At 41.2% G+C, this 27,217-nt stretch overlaps 1 protein-coding gene and 1 long non-coding RNA gene across 2 annotated transcripts; one reads left to right on the top strand and one right to left on the bottom strand.

Moving 5' to 3' along the window:
- Positions 1-3,651: 3,651 nt before the first annotated feature.
- On the top strand, positions 3,652-15,449 carry LOC117810272. Its single transcript, XR_004630749.1, has 2 exons — positions 3,652-4,085; positions 15,147-15,449. It is a non-coding gene; the product is annotated as an uncharacterized LOC117810272 (long non-coding RNA).
- Positions 14,247-26,253, bottom strand: paqr5b (progestin and adipoQ receptor family member Vb). The gene is made up of 8 exons (XM_034680020.1): positions 26,147-26,253; positions 24,899-25,026; positions 20,167-20,372; positions 19,491-19,617; positions 18,349-18,393; positions 17,665-17,761; positions 16,062-16,206; positions 14,247-15,360 (listed from the first exon to the last, which is right to left on the bottom strand). The coding sequence occupies exons 1-8, from the start codon at positions 26,198-26,200 to the stop codon at positions 15,080-15,082; spliced, it is 1,083 nt and encodes a 360-aa protein (XP_034535911.1). The 5' UTR covers positions 26,201-26,253; the 3' UTR covers positions 14,247-15,079.
- Between the last annotated feature and the right edge of the window lie 964 nt (positions 26,254-27,217).

The raw sequence follows: 27,217 nt of genomic DNA, 5'->3' as shown, positions 1-27,217 counted from the left end.
GAGATTTGGCTGCAGAAGCGGAAGTCCCGCCTCCGCAGCAGAGCCCTTTGTGAGCTATGTTTAGTGAGCTCTTCCTGAATTATGGGGTGAAACTCAAAGCTCTAAACTCAGTCTTTTTGATCAGATATAAGAAAAAAAAATGTGTTTCACTAAAAATGACTGATATTCCATCTTTTGAATAACATCATATTGTTTACTACATGGATGATTTGGCTACTTCAGTTGAAGATATTAAAATGATTTTATTACTGGATAAATACCATATCCAGTGTGCAAAGTGGAGAAATTATAAGCCCTCCTTTCCTGGTTTTAGAAATTATTTTATTTTATTTTTTTCGACGCTGAAAAAATTACAGACAAGAAAAATATCTATCAAGATATGTTTAGATATTGCTCATAACTTATTATTTTAATTCGTAATATGTATATATGTATACATGTGTGTATATATATGTATGTGCGTATGTATATGTGTATATTATATGTATATATATTTTCTTATCCTTTCCCACTATTATAACAGCCAAAAAGGTAAAGAAATTTGAAATGAGACGTACCTTTGTCCCAAACTGTTTTCTATATATGGACTGACCAATCAACTATATGACCCAACAATATATCACAAAAATATATCAGGGGTCAAAATGACCCAACAATATATCACATGGCCAAAATGACCTGACAATACATCACAAAACTTTGTTGGGGAATCCTAATGACCCAACAACATCTTGTCAATGTGTTAACGCGTTGATTTCGCATGAATATAAGCCCTTTGGCCACTTGTTTAGTTTGAGTGGGTGAGAGGCATAACTTCCTATTGGCTCCTGAGCAGTCGGGTTAAACCATTTATGTAAGCCTGGGGTGTTTCCAACTACTATTTAACATGATAAGGAACCTCTCTCTTGTCATGGACATTGCTGGAGCAGCCTGCTCCTCCTAGCCCCACCCCCTTGGCTCTCTCCTGCTCACACACACCTGCAACCTGTTGTTAATCACTTAATAGTATTTAAGCCAGTCAGTTCTTTTGTTGGTTGCCAGATTGTCATGTGTGCTCCTGCCTGCTTGTATCTCTGCCTGTTGTATGTTTCTGCCTCCTTGGAATTCGACCTCTGCCTGTAAACCTGTTTTTGGATTTTGCCTGCCGACTCTGTACCTCTGCCTGGTTGGACTACTTTTGGGTTTTGAACTTTGGAATGGACTGTACACTTCTCTGCCTGCTGTTTATTAAATCTCTATCTGCCCTAATTCTGCTCTTGGGTCTTTCCTGAACTGTGACAGTACAATCTGGCCACCATTATGGATTCAGCAGAACTTCAACCCCTCTGTGCAGCAGTGGATAAGCAAGGCTCTGCCCTCAACTCCCACCAGCAGGAGATGGCCATGGTAACACAGCTCCTGCAGACACTTTCTAATAATGTCAATCTTCTGTCAGCTCAACTACAGCAGACTCGGGCAGCAGCTCCACCCAGTGCAGCTACTTCCTCCTCCACAACATCACCAGGCCTTCCCACACACCCCAGCGCTGAACCACGCCTGCCTCCTCCCAGTCGTTACAGTGGTGAATCCGGCATATGCCATTCCTTTTTGCCACAATGCTCACTGATTTTTGAACTGCAACCTTCCACCTTCCACTCTGATTGCTCCTGTGTTGCATACATCGTCACTCTCCTGGAGGGCAGAGCAAGGGAGTGGGGAACATCTTTGTGGGAAGCCAATTCTCCTGTTTGTGCCTCTCTGATAAGTTTCACACGGGAATTGAGAATCTGTCAGTGGGAGAGAGCCTGTACGAGTCTCGCTACAAGCATGTCAAGGAAGGAGGTCAGTCTCTGATTATGCTATTGATTTCTGCACATTGGATGCTAATTGTTCCTGGAATGTGGATGTTTGATGCCTTTCTAGATGGACTTTCTACGACTATTAAGTATGAGCTAGCCACCCGTGAATTACCAGCTACACTAGACCCATTGATTGACCTAGCCATCCAAATGGATACCAGGCTATCTCAGAGGCATAAGGAGAAGCTAGCCAGGTGCCCTCAGTTTTCTCCTCAGGTCACCAACGGCAGAGTCGTCACCAAATCCTTCAGACCCTGAGCCCATGCAGCTGGATAGGACCCAGTTGACCCCAGCAGAGAGACAACGCTGGCTTGTCACAGGTTCCTGTCTCTACTGTGGTCAACCTAAACACTACATTGCCTCCTGCCCTTTAAAAGTCAATGCTCGCCAGTAGGACAGGAGTTACTGGTGAGTGTTTTCCCTTTTTTCTAAATCTCCTGTTAAACATTCTTTGCTAACTGCCACCCTCCAGTGGGGAGACCAGCAACTGGAGGATGCTGTGCTGGTGGATTCCGGTGCCGATGAAAGTATGATTGACACAGCACTGGTCAGATAGCTTAGCATTTCCACCAAGGAGCTACCTGAAACCTTGCAGGCTAGTGAGAGCTAGTGCTCTCAAGGGCAAGCCTCTTGCCAAGGTTAATTACATCACTGAACCCGTTTCTCTCCCGATCTCTGGTAATCACTGAGAAGATTCCCTTGCACCTTTTTTTTTTTTTTTTTTTTTTTTATATTGACTCTCCCCAGGTCCCTATAATATTGGGATATCCCTGGCTGGTTAATCATACCCCCACTATTGACTGGGCTAGCAACACCATTTTGGGCTGGATCACTCAATGTATGTCAGTGTCTTTCCTCAGCCTTGACACCAGGTGATGTCTCTCATTTGCTGGAGGATTTTCCAGACCTTTCTGGGGTGCCTGAAGAATACATGGACCTAAAACCTGTGTTCAGAAAGTCACGTGCCACTTCTTCTTTGTGGAGAAGAAGGACCTTTCACTCAGACCTTGTATTGACTACCGGGGTGTTAATGACATTACCATTAAGAACCGTTATCCGCTGCCACTAATCTCTCCTGCTTTTGAGAACTTACAGGGAGCAACTATCTTCTTGAAACTGGAGCTCCGCAATGCATACCACCTTGTGTGTATTCGAGAAGGAGATGAGTGGAAGACAGCTTTTAATACACCCAGTGGACACTATGAGTACTTGGTAAAGCTGGAGAGGGCTGCTGTGGACTGTCACCTGGCTGCATGGACTACAGACTACCTCACCAATAGACCACAGTATGTGAGGCTTCAGGGCTGTGTGTCTGACACAATTGTCTGCAGCACAGGAGCACCACAGGGGACAGTGCTCTTCCCCTTCCTCTTCACTCTGTACACCTCGGACTTCAGCTACAACTCTGGGGGCTGTCACCTCCAGAAGTTCTCAGTTGACACAGCCATCGTCGGGTGTGTGTCTGAGGGGGACGAGCTGGAGTACAGGGAGGACATCATGGACTTTGTCGACTGGTGTGAGCTAAACCACCTTCAGCTCAATACCAGCAAGACCAAGGAGATGGTGATCGACTTCCGCAGGAAAACACCCCGGACTGCACCGGTGAACATCCAGGGATTGGACATCGAGAGGGTGGAGACCTACAAATACCTGGGTGTTCACCTCAACAATAAACTGAACTGGTCACACAACCCCAACGTCCTGTACAAGAAGGGCCAAAGTCGTCTGCACCTGCTGAGCAGACTGAGGTCCTTCGGAGTGTGCAGGACTCTGTTACGGACATTTTATGACACTGTGGTAGCGTCTGCTCTCTTCTATGCAGTGGTCTGCTGGGGAGCAGGGAGCACAGACAGGGACAGGAAAAGACTTACATTCTCACTCACAGAAGTAAACGGAAACTCAAAACACTCATTACTAAAATATATGTAGCGGTGTAGTTCATTCATTTAAATAGAATTTTCCACTGGTGTGAGATAGTTCTCAAATTTGTCAAATGTGTTCTTTGTTTTCTTTTGAGTGTAATATTGTTGTGAAATAAGTAAAATGCGAAGTAGATTTGAAGTGAGCTGCGCAGTAACATGTTATTGCAGATTTTGGTCACAAGGTGGCAATATTGACTCATGCAAACAAAGGTCGGATTTCCAGGGCCCTCAAGAAGATGGAGAGCCAGTGTGTCTGCCAAAGGTGCGCTCTATAATGCTCCTCGCTCTGGTGTGATGCCTTTTGTACTGTGCTTCAACTTGGCCTGTAAGTCAAAATTCACAGAGAAATTTATGTTTACTTTTAAAGTCTTCAAACACATCTGCTGAGACCATGTTGGAGAGAAGGATAGAGGGAGATTAAGAGAGAGAGCGATGATAGTGGTGAGACGGATAGTAGTAGTTGTAGTTGCTGGAGTCTGGCACATCCACAGCAGCAGGCCGTCTACGGCAGAGATCCAGAGGAACCTACGAGAAAAGGGAGCTCAGGGGCTCCAGAAAGGTCTATGGTTAATAACTTTAATGGGACAGGAAGAGTTAAAGTAAGAGACAGGCAGAGAGAGGGAAAGGCTGGATCCAAGTGTGTCATTCCCCCGGCAGTCTAAGCCTATAGCAGCATAACTAAGAGCAGGTCCAAGCCTGATCCAGTATTTCATCGTATTACAGATAGAAAGCCAACAGTACACCCAAAACAGACAACATCCTAAGCTGTATTAACTTGTGTTAGTGTTTGCACATACAGGAGAAGATGTGTCCAACCTAAAGGTAAAAGATTGCGAAAACAAGGTCTGTCCTGTTCTCAGGTCTCTGTAGTAAAGACCGGGGTACAGACCAAGTGCTCCCTCTACTAGGGATGGGTACCTTTCACATTTGAACCAATACGGTACCGATACCCGGTACCTGGGAATCGGTACCGGTACTCAACGGTACCAATTTTCGGTACTTTTGTGTTTTTATGTAGTAATAAATATTAATTTAAAAAAAAATCTCAAATTTGTTTAATTTAATATATTTATTTAATTTAACATGAAATGAACAGAAACAGGATTATATAGGTGATTAGATATATTAGCTGACACGTGCTCGTGGCGTCTAATTGCTCTTTTGGGAGTTTATCAAGTAACACATGTGAATGCCTGAGGATGGGAAAAAGTCAGTTCTCCGTCTCTTTATAATAACAGGACACACAACTTACTTGTTGGGCATTCACGCACACAGGAACGGTTATAAACGGGGCAGGTAGTCGGAGCGAGAGGGTCCGTCTCAACCATAGACTGTATAAAATCCAGGCTTTGGCTATGGTGGATGGGGGGTAGTAGATATCGGAGATGTAGAGGAGGAAGAGGAGGGGGCTGAGAACTGAACCTTTGGGGACTCCAGCTTGGGGGGTGAAGGGGGGGGAGATGGAGGTGGAGACTTTAACTTTTATTTGTCGGTTTCAGAGAAAGTTTGAGATGATGGTTTGGGTGGGTTTTGGCAGTTTGAGGTTATTGTCCATAAGTCTGTAGATGAGTGTTTGGGGATGGTTGCTTCTCTAGCTTGGGTGAGTAGATGGCCGAGGAGTGTTGCTTGTTGGTCCAGGTTATGGGGGGTGGAGGCGGGTTGGGTGATGTTCTTGAGTTTGTTTTCCATGTGTGACCTGTAGGTGTCCCAGTTTGCTGCTCTCTAGTTGTATGTTGTCTTTGTGGTTGTCTGGAGATGGAGAGATGGTCGAGGGTGGAAAAACGGTGGAGTTTTGTAGCCAGGTCTGGGGAGCATATGATGAGGTCCAGGATGTCTGTGTTTCCGGTCTGTAGGTGGGTTAATTTGTGTTGATTATTGATAAGGTTGTGTCCTGTAAAATCATTTTGAGTATTGTTCTGTTTTTAGTTGGTTTTATTGCATTGGAAATCTTTGTGTTTTGAGTTGAAGTCTCCCATGATCAGGGAGTGGCTGGGGTCAGAGGTGGCTTTGATCAGACCAGACTGGGGATGGGCTCGAATATATAAGGTACTAACAGTCGTGGGTGTGTCTCGAGTCACAATAGGGTCCCAAGTAGGGTCGTGAGTCTAGTTCCTGACAGTCATTCAGTACCTCCTGGCAATCGTTAGCCTAGTTCCTGAGAAGGGTGTTCAAGCTTAACATAGATGGCTTCCTTGACCCCTCTTTCATACCAACACTCTTCTCTGTCCAAGATCTGAACCTTGCTGTCCTCAAGGAGTGTCCCTTGTCCTTGAGGTGCAGACGTATGGCTGAGTCCTGGCCTCAGGAGCTGTTCTCTGAGAACAGCAACAAACGACAAAGCATCATTATTCCATACCTATCTTGGGTCTCTGAGAAACTTCGGAGGATCTTCAACAAATACAACTTCCCTGTTCCTTTCAAGCCATCCAATACACTGAGACAGAAACTGGTTCATCCCAAGGACAAAACACTTCAGCACGGAGTAATGTAGTTCATGCCAAACAGTGTAACAATGATTGCAGGGAAAGGTACATTGGTGAAACTAAACAACCTCTCCCCAGACGCATGGCCCAACACAGAAGAGCCAGCTCCTCAGGCCAGGACGACTGTCAGGAACTAGACTAACAACCCTATTGGGACTCCTGGACACATCCACGACTGTTAGAGGCTTATATCTTCGAGCTCTTCCCCAGTCTGGTCAGAACTGAAGAAGCCTTTCGGAGGAGAGGTGAAACGTCTTCAAGAATTTCTACCAGTCCAGTTGCCTTACGGATCAAGCTTTGGACCCTCTACAGAATGCTTTATATGCTTTCACTCATTTCTTCTCCTGTATTTATTTTATGTAATTTCCCATTTTTCCCCCAGGATTTGGAGAACTTATTGGCAGCCATTGATGAGCATAAGATACAGGACTGGCTCTTCAGTGCTTCAGAGATCTCGCACAGCTACTGTCAAAAGCTTCTGATCATGACTGATGAGGAACAGGCAACAAAAGATAGAGTACAACAAGAATACAGCCTGGATCCTCATTACTCTGTGATAGTGAGCAAAGATTGTCTGAACAATGCCTCATGTCTGCCAGAAGCAGACGGATACACTGTGGTGAAAATATTTGGGGGAGTTTCGGATGATGGACAAAGTGTCTCTGGCCTGTCTGGCTACTCTCTTGCAGAGCTGGTGTTGAAGCCATCATTAGGAGCTGTGCCTGTGTTCTCCCTTGATGGAAACACAACCACAGACTTCCACTATAACTTCATCCGGGTTCTGATGGTCCACGGCTACCAGGCAGTCTTGGAAACAAACCAGGAGAATGATCAGGTTTACAAGGTCATGAATGAACCTGACACAGTTTCTAGCTGCCTAATTCCCCAGCGACCGATCGATCACTCAACACAGTATGACCACCAGCACATCCTCATTTTGCAAGATGATCAAAGAGTCAGAGCAGCTGCCGCTGCCCTCTATGACAAGCATCCCTCAGTTAGCTCCGTCTACACTCTTGATAACAGCAAAATTCCAAAACTGATATTTGGAGAGCCAGTTCCTTTGTCAGAGAACAGCAGATTGACGCTGGTTGGCCATGGCCAGAGAGACAGCTCTGGAGGGATGAGAGTGGCGGACTTCTCAGCATCAGAGTTAGAGAAGATTATTGCAAAAACCAACAGGGTTGGTGATAAAATCAAGACCATCAATGTGGTGGGCTGTGATGTTGGATCAGATAAAAAGTTTGTTGAAACCTTGCTGAAGGAGCTCCATGAGAATACTGGCATGGAAACAGAGCTTCACCTCAGGGACACTGTCCTCCAGGTCCTACATACAGGAGAGAAAATCACCCAAGAGATCAACGTCGATGGAATAACCTGGCGGCATAAAGATAAAAGCAAGAAAATTGTGGCAATGCTCGATAGGAATGGGGACGTAATCCTTCGACAGGAGTCTGGCAGTAAAGGGGAGGCTGTGTTTACACAGGAAAGAAACTTCTTAGGGGGGAAAAAGACTATACCAAAACGATTCAAAAAGTTCAGAGACAAATGACCATCAGATCCAAAAGGATTCATTGACGAGAGAGTTTATGAAAAGTTCACGAATGCTGATGAAACTCGCAACTATTGCATTGAACTCCAAGCTATGTCCTGGGGGTTGTTTAAGGATGACCTACCACTTCCTCCAAAAGTAAACATAGAAAACTTGAAAATAGACGGGGAATATGAAATAGGTATAAAAATCAAACTTGAAAGGACTGAGAAATCTAATAGTAACAACATAGAGGAAATAAGTTGGGTTTCTACTGAACAGGAAAGAAAGGAAATTCTTTCAAAGTGTTATGAGATTAAATCAGGAGAGGATGTACGAAGTATCGTCCGTCACTTTGCAAAGAACGGAGAGAATGGGCCCACATACCTGATGATCAAAGACTGGATAGTGGCCGTAGATCCTCAAAGCTTGTATATGTACCTAATTGGTAAGAAACTTAACAACAATCAAATAGATAATGATGTTAGAAGCAACATTAGGGACACTATTGATGAACAAAAAGGAAAAGAAAAATACCCAGACTTAAGAGAAAGCATTCTTGGAAAAAGAAGAGCAACTGAAGAAGGAAATAGAGAATATGAGGCGAAAAAAAAGGAGTATGCCAAATACGTGGAAGACGTTTTTGTTGGAGATCACACAACCAACAGTCCTATATCCACCGATGCGTGGCACACCACATATTTCGCTGCATCTGTAATTTCTGAATCTGCTCGAAACTTCAGGACATTTCCCCTGATTCTCATGGCCCTGGACATGATCCAAAGCAATAATAATAATGCACAAGAGAAGGGATTGAATTTTCTCTTTGACGATCATTCAATTACTTTTGGACAAAGTTGGATTGACCCAAGCAGTCGTGGACATAGTGGCACTGCAACCCCTGAAGGTTCTAGCAAGTTAACTAACTATGACCAAAACAAGCTTCAAAGTAAAGAACAATTAATGAGTTCACTTAAACAGGTCGTAAAAAAAGAAGTAAACCTCCACAAATTTTGGATTGAAAATCAAAGTGCAGATGTAGACATCAAGTCTAGGTTTTTTAACATTGCAGTAAATTTAAAGGTAACAGAAAACAATGTAGATGTCAGACTAGCCATTTCCAAGGATTATGAGGATTTCAAAAATGCACTTCAACAAATAACTAATACAAAAGTATCTGGGAGGCCCAGTAGCACTAAAGCATCGGGCGCATTAGGAGGCTATGATGACGGTCATGTAACGTCCAAAGATTTAGAAGCCGCCTCGCAGTTGGAAAATTCCTTCAAACTTGAATCATATCACTTCAGGGCAAAAGCATTGATATCTGAACAAATCCTGAATCATATACAGGACAAGTTTGGTGAAAATCAGATGAGGTTGAAGCTCCAGGATGGCAGTGTCTGGATCGAGAACGGACAGTTTAAATGTCAGCTTGTGTCCGAGGGTGCTGAACCTGTTGAGTTAAAGGTTCCATTATCTCCGGACAGTCAATACTACAATGAAAATATGAAGAGCATGATTGACACAGCAGTACAAGACATGGAGAAAGCTGGTTCAGTCCCCTCCCATGAAGGTAGTAACTTTGCCGAGCACGCTGGGACTGCTGTTGGAGCCCTCGGCCTTATGTTGGGTATGAAAGGAGCTGTTCGTGCCTTTGAGCAGGGTGACATCAAAGATGGCGCGATGGGAGCTTTACAAACAGCTCATGGAGTGACTGCTATGACGGCATCTGCTATTGCAGGACAAGCTCTGTCCTCAGAGACAAGAATAGCCAGAGCTGCTTCAGTGATCATGAAGAGACCTGCAATGAAGGGCACTATGGTTGCTCTACCTATAGTGGGGATTGGATTTGGGATATACAACTTTGAACAGGATTTGGAGAGGGGTGGCATACAAGGAGGTATCGATGCTGCCTTTGATGGGACTATGGTTGCTCTTTATGTTGTTGAGTTGGCTCAGCCTGAACTTGCACCATTTATAGTCCCTATGAACATGGCTCTGTCAACAGTCCGTATGGTCTTTGATGATATCTTTATGGGCATCCAGGATGAGCTAAACAGCCTCCCCCCGGATGCTGGAATTTTGCAGAAACTGTTAGGAGTTACTGTTGGCTTTGGAGAAGGGACTTTCAACTTTGCAATGCATGTGACCAGTATATTTTTCGATTTTCGTTATGATGAAATCAAGCAGGGTAGGAAACTTGTAGAAGAGATGTCTGACTATCGTCAATACTACAAGGTTACAACAGAAGACGATGGATCATAGGCCATCAATTTCAGCAGCGGTAGCTCTTCTTGGAATGGAGGAGGTATACACTTTGTTCTCGCTGAGCAGGGCGCCTCTGAGCTCTGCATGGACCTTTTTGTGTCCAGCAATGAGAGTATTGGGAAGAAATGTTGGGACATTAACACAACAGGAAGCAATGATATTATCCTTGGCATTGGGGAATCACATCAGTTAGAGTACAAAGAACTAGAGAGGAAGTTATTCATGTTTATACCTGTCGGCTCTTTAACAGTGGGCTTTACGGGGAACCAGGGGATGACATATTTTTCCTTGGCCCACTGAGAAAACAGACCTGGCCACAATAGAAGCAAATTTTCACACCTTTAGAGTCAGTGCACAAGGGCAGGATCTCCTTCTGTACACTCAGGACAATATAGCCGTCTCTGTGACTCTGGGGGGTTGGTTCAGCTCACCAGCACACAGGCACTTGTTTATTGTCACAAAAGATATGATCAATTTCACACTCTCTGATAACATGACAGATTGCTTTGATAGTTACCCGTTTACAAGGTGCATAAAAAGCAGCAGTATTGACTACAGCAAATCCCCATCTGAGCTTGTGATGGACCTTGAGGAGGACGAGGCGTTGGACAGCGTGACGGAAATCCGTGGGTCACAGTATAATGATATCATCAAGGGAAATAAAGAGCACAATGTTATTGTTCCAGGAGAAGGGAATGATTACATTCAGGGTAGAGGAGGAGAGGACTGGTACATTATTATGCCAGGCCAAGGAACAAAAACCATCAACAATCAATCACCAGATCTCGCCTTGGATTTACTCTTTCTTAAAGGAAGATATCAGAATATGCGATGTGCTTGTGAGGGACAGGATATAACCATTGCAGCTAATGGTACACAAAATGTCATTTTAAAGAACTGGTTTGTAGAATAATCAGCACCTGCAGGTCAAGACCAGCGATGGAATAGCAGCTGGACTGATCTCAAACATGAGTAACTGTGATGAGTCATTAATGCTACCTTTAACTGTTGACTTTACAAAGCAGACACCTGAACCACTTTATCGGCACTGTATGAAATACATTAAAATATTGGCTAATGTAGGACTTGACTTGAATTCTCTGGGTTATTATCGGTATTTCAACATCAAAAAACAAAAGGCATTGGAGGAATTATTAAGTAGCTATGGTAAGGTGATGATCTTTGATGACATTAATTCAGTTAAAGATATGTATGGTTCCCCGGGTTTTGACATCATGGTTGGGAACAGCAATGGAAACTTGCTCGATCCTTACACTGGAGGTGCACTAATGATTGGAGGTGAAGGAAAAGACACTTACAGAATCAAACATGGATATGGAAGGAGACTGATGATCGATATCTTCGCAGAGGATCAGATTACAGATACTGTTTTGGTTGACATGGATTTCCTCGGTGGCAGCCAAGTCACACTGGACTGGATTGAAGCAGATCTGCCATTGACAATCATGACAAAAGGGGAACAGATAGAATTGATGCTGCTCAATTACAAAAATGGTTTGCGATACCAACATATTGAATTTCAGAGTTATGATGGGGTGAATTTTAAACTGAAATCAATTAACTCAACTGAGGATGTTCCTTCCTTTGAGACAGAAGCTTTTAAAGTGACTCTGAGAACGTCTCAGGTTGACTGCCGCTTGGACCTCGGCTCTCAGACAAATCTGTCAAAGGTCCATACTGTGCAAGGCTGTCCCTCCTTGTCCAATAACATCCTGGGTAATGCTCAAGACAATGCTCTGATTGGTGGGTGGAAGGATGATGCCTTGGAAGGAGGCGAAGGAAAGGACACACTGATAGGAGGGAGTGGAAATGACATCCTCATTGGGGGCATGGGAGATGACACTCTTTATGGTGGGGATGGAAATGACACCATGATGGGAGACTCTGGCTCTGACGTCTTCATCCCTGGACCAGGGGCTGATCTAGTGGATGGAGGAGAGGGAAGAGACACCGTACTTTACCTCTGTGATCATGACACAGGTAAAGGGGTATATGTTAACTTGCTGATTGGACAAGGTCGCTTTGCCGATGCTGAGGGGGACGTGCTGAAGGATGTGGAGACTGTAATTGGAACCATCTTTTCTGACATCTTAGTGTCTGGTTATGAAAGCTGTCTTCTTAAAGGCTCTGATGGCAATGACATCTTGGTGTCAACTGGTGATGACTACCTGGTCGGGGGTGATGGAAATGACATTTACATGTTGGGCTTCCACCATGGTGCAGTCACCATCAACAACTGTGCAAAGGACAACGCAATGGACTTGTTGTACCTGAACTCAAAGTTGACACCAATATATAACGTTAAGGTTTTATCAGACAGAGTTCTTCTGACATTCTACGGACAAAACCAAACTACTGTTAAAATTACGCTGGACGGCTGGATCAATGATGATAATGAATGTGGTCATTTGATGCTGGTTTATAATGATGAGGAGGTGTCAGTGGACTGGTTGCTAAATAAGTGTAAAAGGTGCAACATTTGAAAAGGGTTTTTCTGCATTAATTGTGTTGCCTCGCAGTTTTTTTTAAGATTTGTAAACATGGAAGAAGTCAGCTGTTGTTAGATGAAAACAAAGACAATAGACTCAGAATTTATTGTCTCTATTTTGTCTATAATGTGATGTGTTTTGGGGCAGCAGCTGAAATAAATCATAACTATGGATATACAATTTAAAATGTGTTAACTAATCGTATTAAACATATTTTATTTTCTATCATTTGTTTTATGTTTCTTTGAAAGGTCATGAAGGTTGGTCTTTGTGGCATCAGCTGGGTACTTATAGGAAATGACAACATTGGACTCATCACTGTAGTTGTGGAGGTAAAGGGCACAACAGCTTTAACCTGAAAAAAACTGCACACCTGGGCCTTAATTAACCATGTATGTGCCATGTAGAAGTTATGAAATTTGTTATGAAAATTCCAGCTCCCACAGTCACATGCCGCAGTGTCCTTGGACATGACCCAAATTGCTTCTGGTGGCATAGTGTAATACCTTTATTGTCAATCCATCCATCCCTTAACCCTTATCATAACCTTAACCCTAATCATTACCTTAACTCTAATCATAACCTTAACCCTAATCATAACCCTAATCCTTATCATAGCCCTAACCCTAATCATAACCTTAACTCTAATCATAACACAAACTATAATCATAACCTTAACTATAATCATAACACTAACTATAATCATAACCCTAACCCTAATCATAACACTAACCATAATCATAACCCTAACCCTAATCATAACACTAACTATAATCATACCCCAAACCCTAATCATAACCCTAACCCTTACAGTAACACTAACCCTAATAATAACCATAACAGTAATCCTAACCCTAATCATAACCTTAAACCTAATTATAACCCTAACCCTGATCATAACCTTGAACCTAATCATAACCCTTATCATAACCTTAACCCTCATCATAACCTTAACCCTAATCATGACCTTAACCCTAATCATAACCCTAACCCTTATCATAACCTTAACCCTGATCATAACCCTAACCCTATTCACAACCCTAACAGTAACCATAACCCTAACAGTAACCCTAACCCTAATCATAACTCATAAGGCTTGGTAACCTGCTTTCTTTAGTTCAAAATAGACATGCCAGAGTAAATGTTGGCTTGAAAATGAAAGAGGTTGTTTCTGAATTTGTATACAAATGGTCTTATAAATTAGCTCTTACCTATTGTTGCAGTATATTGTTGATGACCTAAATGACTGCTGAGAAAGAAACCACAACGCACTCTATTTGCAGATTCTGGGATGGTTTACCACAAGATTTAGAGCTCGTTGACAAACTGAAATCAGGACCATGACTTCATAATCCGTGAAATGGAAACATCCAAGCAGCACGTTAATGCAGCAGCTCTAAACCAGCTGAATGGAACTCTTCATTTACTATGTCTTTAACGGTATGTTTAAAGAAAGTCATAGTTCATGAATGTTTACGATTCTTCTTGTTTATTCTCGTTTTCATTTCTTTCCTTCGCCTTCTTCAGCTTGTTTTCTTGTGTAATTGTGCCTGCATTATACTAGTGATAACAAGATGACATGACTTTGCTTGACTCAATAATCTTTACTCCCTGTTGAAATGCACTTGACCTATTGGCTAAGTTGAATAATTTTCTCCTATTATGATCAGACACACAGGCAAGTTTGCTTGATCGTTTATTTAAAAAAAAATCATAATAAATAATATTGCACATAAATATTTTCAGTTTTACATCAAAGAAACAATATGACATATCACAAGGGTCTAAGAATACAGAAACAGCAATCATTAGGGGAAACATTCACCACCATTTGTATACATCTCCCATTAACTGTAAGTAAATCTTTCATTGTTCACACTGCTTTTTTCAGGCAGCGCAAACTCAAGGGCAGGTACTTTCTTCCCTTCTCATGACTGTCTCTTATCTCTTGATATGTTTTGTGTTCGTCAGTCATCCAAAAGACTTTAAAAGCATACTTATAATATAGAATGTTTGGATTTCAAAAAGGAGATGACAGTAAAAATATTCTTTTTGAAAGTTCATTTTTTTCCCTGCAGCATACAGTCTCCTCATGCCCCATATGTGTGGAAATCAGAGTACTGAACAAAACACATATTTTTAAACAAATAAATAACTGTCTCTAAAATGTAGCTTAGCTGGAAAATTTTTATGTTTTTGCAGGAACAATTTCCTCAGAAACATTAAATTCCTTTGATTCTATGGCAACAAACAAGTTGTTGAATCTGGATCGTATGGCTCTGAAAGTTGTGCTCATTTAGTTTACCCACATATTTTACAGCAGACATCACGGTGATGTCTGAAGGCCAAATATAAGCATGGGTTCAGTGCAGACAGAAAGTTTAAATGCTCTTCATCATAACCCTTCACAGCCCAGCAGTGTTCTTAATTTTTATTTAATTACCCTTGATGCAATTTTTTCAGATGCTCAGATGTTCAAATGTCTTCATGTCTTACAGCTGGGACTCCTCAGCTTTAAGCTGGTGACCTAGCAGCAGGGGCCGACCTTGGCTGAGGGCTTTTTTGGATCAGTATCATGTTTCTTCTCTTTGCAGACTGGTCCATAGAGGAGAGGTAGACTGTAGAGGATGATGATCACCAGATTCAGCACCACACAAAAAATCCCAGCACCCACTGAGCTGGTAAAGGTGATGGGTAAAGAGTGCTCAAGGAGCCAGGGACGCCGTGTCATCATGTCCTGCTCAATGGCTTTCATCTGGAAGTGGGTGCCAAGGATGCTGCACACGTGGAAGAGCTGATGGCTGTGACCTGCAGAGGGAGCAGTAGAGTCGTGTTTGAGCTCAGGCTGCACAGTGACTTGATACAATAGAACAAGTAAAGCCTTAACCATGTGCAAATGTGTAACATTTTCCACTGATTTCAACAGAATGAAAACATTAGAGGTGGTTATGCATTAGCATCATTTCACAATATTCAGCACAAATGAAAATACATTTCACGTGTTGATGTGAATCCAATATTCCTCAAGGACTGACAGTTTTTAGTTTATCTGGTCAAAAAGTTTAGAGTTTTATTTAAACTGGCTTTTAGTTTATTTAGAATATTTACTGTGAAAGTGAAGTGAAACACTGCACATAAAGATGACTTTTTTGATCAGGAAACTACTTCTTCCAATACTGTATGCACACCTGAACACATCATTTTGGCCACAGCACTCACTCCATCTACTTTTTGAATTAGTTTCATTCCTCTCTACAGGTTTCTGAAACTCTAAATCACAAGTTATTTATGCATGCATGCTGATGTCATCTCGTCCCAGTCATTCTTAACATGTCCTGTTGAAGGTTTCTCCCTAAATTCTTCTGAGGTCAGTTAATAGCCTGTTATGTTGAATGGATTGTATTTACATGATGCTTTCTCTCGTCTTTCTGAACACTCAAAGTGCTCCTTCATTACAATCAGAACAATGGTTAACACGCTAATGAAAACAATCCTGCGGTCTGTCTCACCAATGTAGTCAAAGCTGCCAGGAGCCAGGCGCTCAGGTAAATGGGTGGCAAACAGAAAGCCTGTGAGGAGAGCCAAAGCAATATGGTAGAGGTGGAGGGTGTTGGTGTCATTGTCTGTACAGCCCTCCCCGACACACAGAAACACCTGGGAATATCACACATAGAGAGACAACAGATTACAGTTTGATCCTAAAAAAGAAAACTATTAATCACGATCTTAATGAGGCAGAAATCACTTCATGAAGTAACAGGAGGTTGAGCTGCACATGTGTCAGGGTGAATGTGAGTAACTTTTGGTTAAAACTGTGCATCTAGTGATTAAAAGTTTCTCCATACTGATCAAGTTAAAAATGAAAACAGCCAAATTATTAATCCAAACAGGGCTGCAAATACGCATTTAGTTTCTTACTGCAAATCACAAGAATCAGATGGTGTTAATTTTACTCACATGTAATACTTCATGTTATTTATTTTAAGCTGAAAGATTTGTAGGGTTTTAGCATTACAGGAAAATAAGTAAGTGTTTAATTCAGAGACACCCACAGGCTAAAATCAGTAGATGTATTACTTCATTAAATCCATTACTAGAAAAGGGTTAATCATCATTGTTTTCCATGCACGATTGCAAATTTCATTTGATACAAAACATTGCTAGCATATCTGATAGCTATTCCCGGTTGAAAAGTCTTTTGCACATCAGATGTATCAAACTTGTTGTCCGTGCATACAGCTATTTCTCTAATACAATTACATCCTAAAGAAAAAATATTAAAATATTTCACTGTTTTAGGACCAAATTCATACAGATGTATAATATCTGATATTGCTAATAATGTCATGTTTAGCAAGTTCTTACTCTTCATTGGTCATTTACTGAATATTGAGGACTGTGTAATCCAAACTCAGGACTTTATAAAACTTGTTTAAAGTATGTTGTAATGTTAACATACAAAGTAATGTGTCATCATGAGTATGTTTTGCCACTGTTAGAGATATGCCTTCAGTTTTCATTTGAAATCATTGAGAAAAGACAAATGAAGGCTGTGAAGAAATATGGGCTAAAGGTGTCAACAATCTAGATTAGACTGACACACAGATATTTCACATCGCTGGACAGTTAGCTGCTTGAATGCAAACCATCCTTGGGAGCTAGCATTGTTCAAATGATAAACATACCTAGCAAGAAGGACAACTGTTAGATAGAACAGTTATAGGGTAAGGAAGCAGCTTTGCTTTGCTTCATCTTCTGCTTTCTGCTTTCTGATGTTCTGTTGTTACTCAGTTAACTTGGGTGTTTATGTGTTGGGTTGTGTAAACTCAGATTTGTTTGTAATTTGGAAACCGTGCAAATAAATTGAAATAGATTGCGAAAGATTACCATCCATTCATGTTTTTTCAAGTCAAGTGTCTTCAGTCTCTTTTGGATATAAGCAAAATGGTCCAGGCGATCCTGTTGCAGACCTACCACAGTTAGATTCGGCTCAGGTTGATTTAATTTGAAGCGAGTAGTGTGAAGTCAGACAAAAACATAGACAAATCAACCACTACAATCACAAGCCGTTCTACAACCATTCAGACACACGTGCTTGAGGTGTGTTCCTACCCTGTAGAACAGAGGAATGTGGTCCAACAGGTAGGGGTAGGCAAAGGCCATAACACGCAGATATTTGCTGAACTTGGGTCTCTGGCACTCAGGGAATCTGTAATAGATGAAGAACAAAGATATTTTCAAAACTGACAAACAAGACTTATATTCACTGCATAATCCTCATGGATAATCTGAGGATTAACAGTTGTGGAGAAAGCTGTATGGAAACCGCTTGCACAGGGTCCCTGCTGATAATGCCTTAATTATATAACATGTTTAATTGATGCTATAATACTTTACTGACATACTAAACTAACTAAATAGGTGAATGAAGCCGTGTTTGAGAAAAGACCATGTTTGATTGTCTTACAGTTTGGCTGTCACTGAGCATGTTGAGCCACTTTTTTTTGTCACGGCTCCTAACCTGTTAGGCTGAAACTACAGTCAGAGTAAACCACTGTTGTGGGTTGGTCTCTATACTCACAGTTAGGTAACACCTATTTAACAGTCACTTGCTCAATCCTGCTGAAATCCTTGTCAATAATATCTGTGGATGAGGTCTGTCTGAAGACTTAAAGACTTCATAATGACTCATTTATAAACGATGAAGTAGTATTTATCTCTTCCTCTATTGCACAAACATCCGAGGCACAGTAAAGATAGAACACTGAAGCAAAGGGAGGGGCAGAAAGTCTTTACCTCTTCACGGTATCATGGTTATATTGTAGAAAGGGCATGCCAAGCCTTAGTAAATGGGAAAGATGAGTGAAAGAACAACAGTTAGCCACACCAAGCCATCATCAGTCCAGTACATGAAGACAAAACAGTGCTAACAATATCATGGAGTCTCAAGATGAAAGAGATGTAACAGAGCTGCCCTGACACAGAATGTGTAGTGATAATAATAGTCTTACGAAATGTAACTTTACAAAGGTTTAACATTGTATTTCACTGAGTCATAAACTCTTAACAAACATTTGAGATACATTTAAACAAAAGGTAATCATCATCATCCAAGGTTTAAGTTTTCAGGCGAATCATTACCATCATTATCTAAAGGTTACATGGGTCAGTTAAACTTGATTGATATTGGCAACAGAGGAAAACTTGGAATTAAACCACCAAGTAAGACACTTGGGTTAGTTACTTAGAGGAAAATCAAAGAATTTCAACTGTTTGCTTTTTCCAATGCACAGTAGCAGAGTGATAAGTTAGAGAAAATCAGTGTTAGTTGGAGCATGTCACCATGAATGTTAATAACTGGCTGCAAAAGCTTGGTGATCATCAGATTTGGTTAACAAAAGAAGATTAGTTTTCTTTAATTTAGTAATCAGTTCATTGTTTCAGTCATTTTCCACTTGGAATGTCAAACATGAAGTTGTTACAGCTTCTTGCTGAAGTTTAACATTTTAGATTCAGAATTTTAAAAATGATTACACAGACAATGTATCAGCGTTTTAGCATATGAGGCCAAATTGGGATTTTGGACATCTTTTTGAGACTTTATAGATTTTCAAAAGATTTAAACGATGCCACTCTGTTGAGTTAGTTTATGAAGTTTAAACATCATAAACAGGTGCAAAAATACTTCATGCCACCCCTGCAAAAGTTAGTGCCCCATTTTAGTCACCCAAGTAAAAAAATGTCTGGTTCCGCCCCTGCTATCAGGCTTTCAACCTTAAATGAATGATTGTGTCGCTCTATATCAGTACATTGGGGTTAAGTAACAATATCATGTTGTGGTGGATATGAATAATAGCATGTTAAGAAGCAGAATGTTTCTCCCTTCACAGGAAGTGTTATAAAGTATTATCTGTGTGAAATGGATTTTCTCACTGTACCTGGAGTAGCAGGACAGAACGGTGCAAACGAGGGCGTTGAGCACAGTGATGGGGATGTAGCACTGGTGGAAGAAGCTGTTCACCAATTTATCAGGAAAAACATAAGCTGAATATGTAATGGATGACCCTGCAACAGGACACAACAATGGGGAAAATGACAAAGTTTTAAGAGAGCATGTTTCACAATATAAAAAATATCTGTACAGTATAACCTCAACCACTTTGATGAAACCACAATTTAACACTTCAAATATTACAGCAGAGATTTCAGCAGCCTCCTGAGGGCATCTTCTTTTTCAGGTCTGTCTATCTGGATTGATTTTAAATTAATTCATCACCTTTCACATGTAAACATACACCATTAGAAAGGTTGTAAATATGCTTAACTTGAAAAAGTTGATACTCAAATGTTGTTTATTTTGATCCAAGTCAGTTTCATGCTATTGAAAGATTTCAGGATACCCCATCATTTTTGAAGATGCATGAATTTAATATATGATGCAACTCTTTTAGATTATATGTCTTGATGAGTTGCTAAAAATAAATAATACTATAGAGATAGGCCTAAGTGCAGTAGCATATTTGTGTGTGTGGCGGGTGAAGTGCATGAAAAATGAACTTTTCATTTCTGACTGTGGATCCGATTGAAAAGTAAAAGTGAACCTCACACACTCACCCAGACTGTAGAAACTGAGGGCTCCATAGTCAAAGAAGAAGCAGATGTGGCGAGCCCGTGCTGACATGGTGCTGAAGGTGTGTGCACAGCAGGACGCCAGCGGGTAAATGCAGCAGGAAAGCAGGAAGACCAGCAGAGGCCAGGTGAAGGAGTCCTGCCATGCTCTCTGAATCAACACCACTGTCACCAGCTTCCATAAGAAGTACCTGTCAGGAAAAATCAAAGTGCATTTAGTGGATTCTATTGGACAACGTGATCATCAGTTCGAGCTGTCCTGTGAGCTGGAAAGCTTACAATGGCCTTCATGAACAGCAAGCAATGACTGGATTGTCCAGGGACCATCCACAAAGTGCAACAATGACAACAGATGCTGCAAAATTAATTTTGGTGCCATTTCACCAAGAAACTCCACACTTGAATAACCTCCTGCTGGTTGAATTACAAGAAATACTTTGGGAAAATATGCTTTGACATAATTTAGGGCTCATATCTTATTTTTCAGCACCCCAGGCCCAGGTTAAAAGTAAGTAAGTAGCTCTACTTTTTCTTGAGTAAAGTACTTAATTACTCTTTCCACTGCTGATAAAAAATGTGTCACTCATTTTGGAAACAAACCTTTAGCGCAGGGGTTCCCAAACTTCTCAGCCCAGACTCCCAAAATACAGGCGCCAAAGACTCCCCCTGCCCCTCAGAGTGATTTAATGTGGCTTCATTTAGCAGGTCTGCAGAAAATTTGCCTACCTATATGAGCATGTGGCTGTGTTTCCTGTGCCGTTAGGAATTAACCTACTGCTACAGATGCTTTTGATCATTAAATGTTCACTAATCCTAAACTTAGGAGTCATCTGGCAAAAAGACAGGCAGAAAACTCATTACATTTTCTATTTTCAAGGTTTTATTTCAAAGATATTTTTACTATAATGGATAAAATATACTATTTTTTAGATAACTTATAAAAAACATTCTGGAGGACATTTCCCGACCCACACTTTGGGAACCCCTGCTTTAGGGAACAAACAAAGCAAGACACAGCATGCTGAAAAGACAGCGGTAGAGAAACTGGTAGCAATTTCTTATGTACTCCTGGTTCCTGTCTTTATGCTAAGCTAAAATAGCTGCCTCCCTGCTCTGACTTGATCTATCATATATAAACATCTGAAGAATATACATCTTTTCATCTAACCCACAGTAAAAAAGAAAAAAGAAAAATGAATGTCTCAAAATATAAAACAATTGATTTTAACAAACCAAAACAAAGAAGCTTATTTGGAGCGCCCTGCTGTGAGGTGGCCGAAAACACAAAATCAAGTCAGAGAGAGACTTAGTATAATGAGACAAGCTGGGGAAAAAGCCTCCTTTGTAGTATGTATCAGCGCTCACACTTTCTCAAATATTTCCCAAACTAACACAAAATGAACAGATAATTAGCCTTGTGTTGCTGGGATTGTCATCTCTGCTTGTCACTACCTGTCAATGTGTGTGAAAGCTGGATTATCATGATTAATATTTTTGTACTTGATCATGTCTTTCATTTGTCACCAACTCTTTGCTATTTAACATGAAACACAAAGAGCTCGGTCTTCTCAGCAGGCTCTAGTTTGCATTGTGTCTGTGTATCTGTGTGGAGCGGCCACAGTTTCCACGCCTCGGTGCACCTCATTAACAAATCAACATTATTTGTGCTTTTCCTCGTCACTGAGCACTTAACTAATTGTGGCAACTCACATGAAAGCCTTCAGCACGGCTCTGCTCATTAGCGACCTGCCCGTAGGTCTACACCGAGCCCCATGACACAAACACCCATGTGCCCTCAGTGTATCTTCAACACACATACACACACATATACACACACTTTCTCCCTGGACAATGCAGTCAAAGCAACTGGCATCTCAACAGGGAGGAAGTGCAGTGTGGCTGGTGGGAGCAGTAACCTCAATAGTAAAGTTAAGACTCAAGTTCACACATGCACACTAAAAAAAGAGCTCCATCAGGTACAGAGTCACTATAAGCTTTAAGTGGATTTAACCTGCATACATATTTCATATCATCTTTAAAGCCTTTTTGTCTGCTGCTACAGATACTTTAACTAAATTACAAAACACTGAAAGCTCCAATAAAAAAATGCAATTTGCAGAAGTTTAACACAACTTTAGAGACAGTTAGTTTTCTTGAATTCACAAAGTCAGACTCATTACACTTATAACGTCACCTCCTCACATAGACCAGAACTTTTTTATTTGGACAACTTGAAAGTTTTCAAGTGTGTAAAGAAAAACTGTAACTGTTGTCTTCTAAAACTTCCCTGCATGTGGCAAGCAGTCCAAAAACAGACTGAAGAATGTTTTAGTTTACAAAAGCCTCTAAGCAGACGTGCATCCATATATTTTATGTCCTCCATTTTCCCATGATAAGGAGTAATGTGATGTTCGTTATCAGATTTACATTTTTTGCTAGGTGCCCTTTAAGTCTTTCAACCCTTTGACATAGCTGTAAACAAGACTGAACCCAAGAATGTTCATTGTCCTTGCCATAGACTCACACAGTAGTACGGTTTATAATGTCCAAACAGCACAGTCACATGATCGAAGGAACTCCAAAAATCTAACGGAAGTGTTGTTTCTAGAGAGTCTTATCACTAACAACTTGTGCTTCAGAGTGTTTTGGGCTATCTATCATATATGGAGAGTGTTTCCCCACCAAGATACATATTCCATATGTGCATGGACTGACCCCCATAGCCCATGTGGGGGTTTTAAGGCCCGGGTGCTCATGGACTCACTGATTCAAATCCCGGAATTCCACTTAACAGTTTTTGGTTAGGGCGCATGCACACTTGGGTTGATCACTGATGGTGGTGGTGGTGATGTCTCATTTAAATAATACAACTTGTTCTTGAGGGCAAGTTGAGGGGCCAAGACCGCTTTGGTTCTCCAGTTCATGGAAAGTAACTGGAGAGACAATAGAGAACAGTCTGTAATGACTGTGACCATAAGAGAATATCTCTCCAAGTCAAGGCAGCTGAAAAAACCTGTATTGTTTAATGTTAACGAGAGTTCATCCACACCTGGGCCTTAAATAGCCATGCATGGGAAATGGAGTAGTGTTTGAAAGAAACATCCACATCAACCGCCCTGTGGGGGTCAGTTTCTGTACATATAGCATATGTACCCGAGATAGTCTCTTCACTCAGAGAACCAAGGTTACATCGTAACTGAACTATTTGAATCTCACAGGGACCAACAAACTATGCAGGAGGTGACATGTCAAAACTGCTGCAGGCAAAGGAGGACAATAATCCAAATAATTCCGTTGGAGGAGTGTAAAGAAAGCAGACCTGCTCTTGGTTCAACAGCAGCTATGATCTTAAAATCTGAGGCTGAAATGTGTCAAAAAGAACATGAGAGCTGGACTCTTTCACATCCGCATGTTTGAATTACTTTGATTAGATAGACATGACTCATCTGAGACATGTAGACATAACAAATCATCATCATATATTCCATCAGTTGATAAAAAATGACAAAGATCATTACTGGATGGTTTAAATAGAAGGGAAAGCAACTAAAAATTCTAATGACTTCAGAGCTATAGCTGCACATTAAAGTCTGTTGGCTGGGCATCACTGTGACTCTCCAGGAGGTCTTTGGTACCCACAGGGTTGCCTTGGATATATGTCTTCAAAACAAACCAGTCTGCATGTGCAGTCCTTCTCATATTACTTCATTGTATACAGATTAACAGCTGTAAGTGCATTGACTGTCTAATACCGCAACGGCTTTATCACATCAAGTCCACTCGACATATTGCATCTATCTATATAAGAGCATCTACACTGGGATGTAACCCCGGATTTATAATAAGAATCCCAGGCAGAGAGTTATTGTTACTCTAGATGTGTGCAGTGAAACTGATGGCAGTCTCTTAGTCAGTAATGTGTCTGAACTAATGGAATAAATCCTCTGTCTTTGTGACATAATAGCTGGAGCCTCAACTTCAGGAAATATCAAACTGTAAAACCACACGTTGAAATCATGTAAGAAAATTCTGGATTACACTCAGACCTACCAGCTAAACAAGCTGTGCAAGATTCCCTATAACATGAAGAATTCTTCTTTTACTTCCATGGAAGCAGAGGCCTTCTGCTTTTTGTAGCAAGAATTTGAAAAATCTAAACTTAAGAGAATTTACGGAGCCCCTAAAGTGACACGTGCAGAATTTTTTTTTTGGAAAGTATCTCGTGCGCACCAGATACTTTCTCATGAGCACCAGATACTTTCTCGTGCGCACCAGATACTTTCTCGTGAGCACCAGATACTTTCTCGTGCGCACCAGATACTTTCTCGTGCGCACCAGATACTTTCTCGTGAGCACCAGATACTTTCTCGTGAGCACCAGATACTTTCTCGTGAGCACCAGATACTTTCCCCCCAAAAAAATTCTGCACATGTCACTTTAGTGGCTCCGTAGTACTTAAGAATTCACTATAAATTGCGAAATCTGCAGCTTCTTCCAAACTGTGCTGAACAAAGTGACAATCCTCTTCCTCAGTTACTGAAATAAGACTTCATTTGGTTTCTGAGCTTCGTCGTCTCACACATAAACAGCTGTATGTACTGAATGTGTCCTCAGGTGTGTCACATTGTAACAAGCACATGGCAGGAATGACATGCATGTTTAGAAATAACTAAAACCAAAGAAGCGCTGCAGCCTACATGAGACTTTTCAGTCATACCAGGTGGGCAGGAAGTGTGTCCAGATGTTGAGCGTCTCATTGGTCAGCTGGAAGAGGCTGAGGATGCAGTCAGTGGCTGAGCTGCGGGGATGTCTGTACCCGGAAATGATGCTGTCCTCATGGAAAACCTACAGAAACAAAAGTAATAGTTATTTTAAAGGCAGTTTGACAGCTTCTTAAAAGCAGGATTTTCTACCCATCCAGGGCAGAGGTCTCTCAAAGCTTCAGCTAACAGTGTATGAAGTATTCTAAGAGGGGATGGAGGGAAGTGAAATGTTAAAAGTAAAAGTAAAATAGTGGCGCACAAACTGTTTCGATTCTCCGAAATGAACTTAAAGAGAAATCTAAGTGTAGCTTTAAGTTATGAGAAAGAAAGAAAAACAAGAGGGTGATCTGTTGATCCCTTAATTCAAAAAAGTTGAGAAGCAGAAATCAAGTTTCGGTCACACTAACAGGTCATTTTGGTGAACAACAAGACACTGATTTGTTTTGAATAGGAAGCAGTGATTAACATTACATTATTTTTGTCCAACTCAACTTTAACTAGAAGTATGAAATATGAGCAGATAACAACAAATACTAATTTACAAGCATATCTGTTGTATTTCTGGTCAAAACATCTCACTAGACTAAATATAAGTGACATGGTGGAGAGCAAAATTCGTAATCTTAAAGTGTAACATTTTGAGGCTCCAGTTTGGCTTTTGACTAAATCACACACCACATCTACAGATGCTGTAGTCCATAAAACAAGCGGACGGAATTCAAATCCAAATTCTGACCCTTGGTTGCATGTCATCCCCCAATCTGTCTTCCCAATCTCCTAGTCTATCTATCATCTCCTCCACACGAAGGCATCAAAAGACAAAATGACTTAAAAAGTGAGAGGCTTCTTGAAATAAAATATTATTCTCATGATGAAAAACTTCATAACATGGATGATTTTATCCATTACAAGCAATATACAGGCCTTGTCTTTTCCATTTGTCATATTAAAGAATAAGATGTTTATCTGGACTTGTCATGTCAGTGTAGCCTATATCAAGTCTAACGGTGTATCACGAATATATATCAGAAATTATGAGGCATTTTCGCAGTGTTCAGTCTCCATACACTGAGAAATAAGTCAGACAGCACAATTAGAACACTTGTTGCCATGCTTATGAGTTAAAAGTCTTCTTTAAAAAGTTGTACTATTGTGACACCTGAAACATCCGATTAGTAAAGACTCAGTGAAGTTAAACTTACTTTGGGCACTTGATTGATGGTGAAGACGCGCAGCAACTTGATGAGGCTGAGCATGATGGCTGCAGAGACCTGCTGCTGTCAGGTGTTGGAGCTGAAGTGAGGCTGCCGGCTGGGTGTGACTGACTTTATGAGGTTTGTGTTGCCATGCTGTCCTCCAGGTTTCATCTCCTCCCTCCTCAAACCCAGCGAGAATATCCAGTGTACCTGTGCCACTCCTCTTTTTGTTCCTCCTCCTCCTACTGCTACTGCTTCTGTCTCTCTGTAGATGGATGTCATGTGCACACAGGTGTATTCTCTCTCTCTCTCTCTCTCACACACACACACACACACACACACCACTACTGCTTTGACACAGAAACATGTTTTTGTAAAGAAAACCAGTTTTTCAAGAGTTGACCTAAATAATGGTCTCTGCTCAATTACAGCATCTTAGCATTCACATGAAAGAGTGTTGTTTTTGTGTTGCTCTTTTTTGTTGTTGCATAATCTTCTCACAAAGAAATGACAGTCTGGCCAGTAAGGCAGGTTTCAGAAAAAAAACAATCAACCCTAAAAGTACAACCAAAAGCAGCAGTGCTTGACATCAACAGCCCACAACTCAATCTGATACTTTCAGCAGTTCTTTGCCAGAAACTGTCAACAAGTGCAGCAGACGAGCTCAACAAGTACTCTCTGAAGATTCAGCCGCTGCAGATAGGGCTGCCACCATCAATGAAGGGTGTGAATGGCTCTGGCTGAAAAGTCAACACAGCCCCTTTCATGCCACTCTCCTGCCCGTCACTCAGTGTGAGCCGACATGTCACCATTTGCCCTGAGAGCAACAGCAGCCATCACACCCAACGAGGATGACCGAGCCCAGCATGAGCTCCCCTGGTCTGTTATCTGGTTTAAAGTGTGTTGCAATGAAAGCAAACAAGACTCACTTCCACTGCAAAGATTGGAAAACAGAAACAAGTGGAAGTCTTTGTGATTTGTTTGTCTTTTTGTTCATGTTTGAATGAAAATCACTGCTTTGGTCTGATGTGTTTTGACTATGGTGGCCCGTTTTAGAGATTATGAAAGTTCTTTTGT

The sequence above is a fragment of the Notolabrus celidotus genome, chromosome 3 (assembly GCF_009762535.1).
Source record: "Notolabrus celidotus isolate fNotCel1 chromosome 3, fNotCel1.pri, whole genome shotgun sequence".
NCBI classification, from domain to species: Eukaryota; Metazoa; Chordata; class Actinopteri; order Labriformes; family Labridae; genus Notolabrus; species Notolabrus celidotus.
This window is presented reverse-complemented; position numbering and strand designations above follow the sequence as displayed.

Coding starts and splice junctions, on each gene's coding strand:
- paqr5b (XM_034680020.1), bottom strand. CDS start 26,200: ATGCTCAGCCTCATCAAGTTGCTGCGCGTCTTCACCATCAATCAAGTG. Junction 25,027..26,146: donor CCATCAATCAAGTGCCCAAA/GTAAGTTTAACT, acceptor TTGTTTCTGTAG/GTTTTCCATGAGGACAGCAT. Junction 16,207..17,664: donor ACATTCCTCTGTTCTACAGG/GTAGGAACACAC, acceptor TGATATTCCCAG/GTGTTTCTGTGTGTCGGGGA.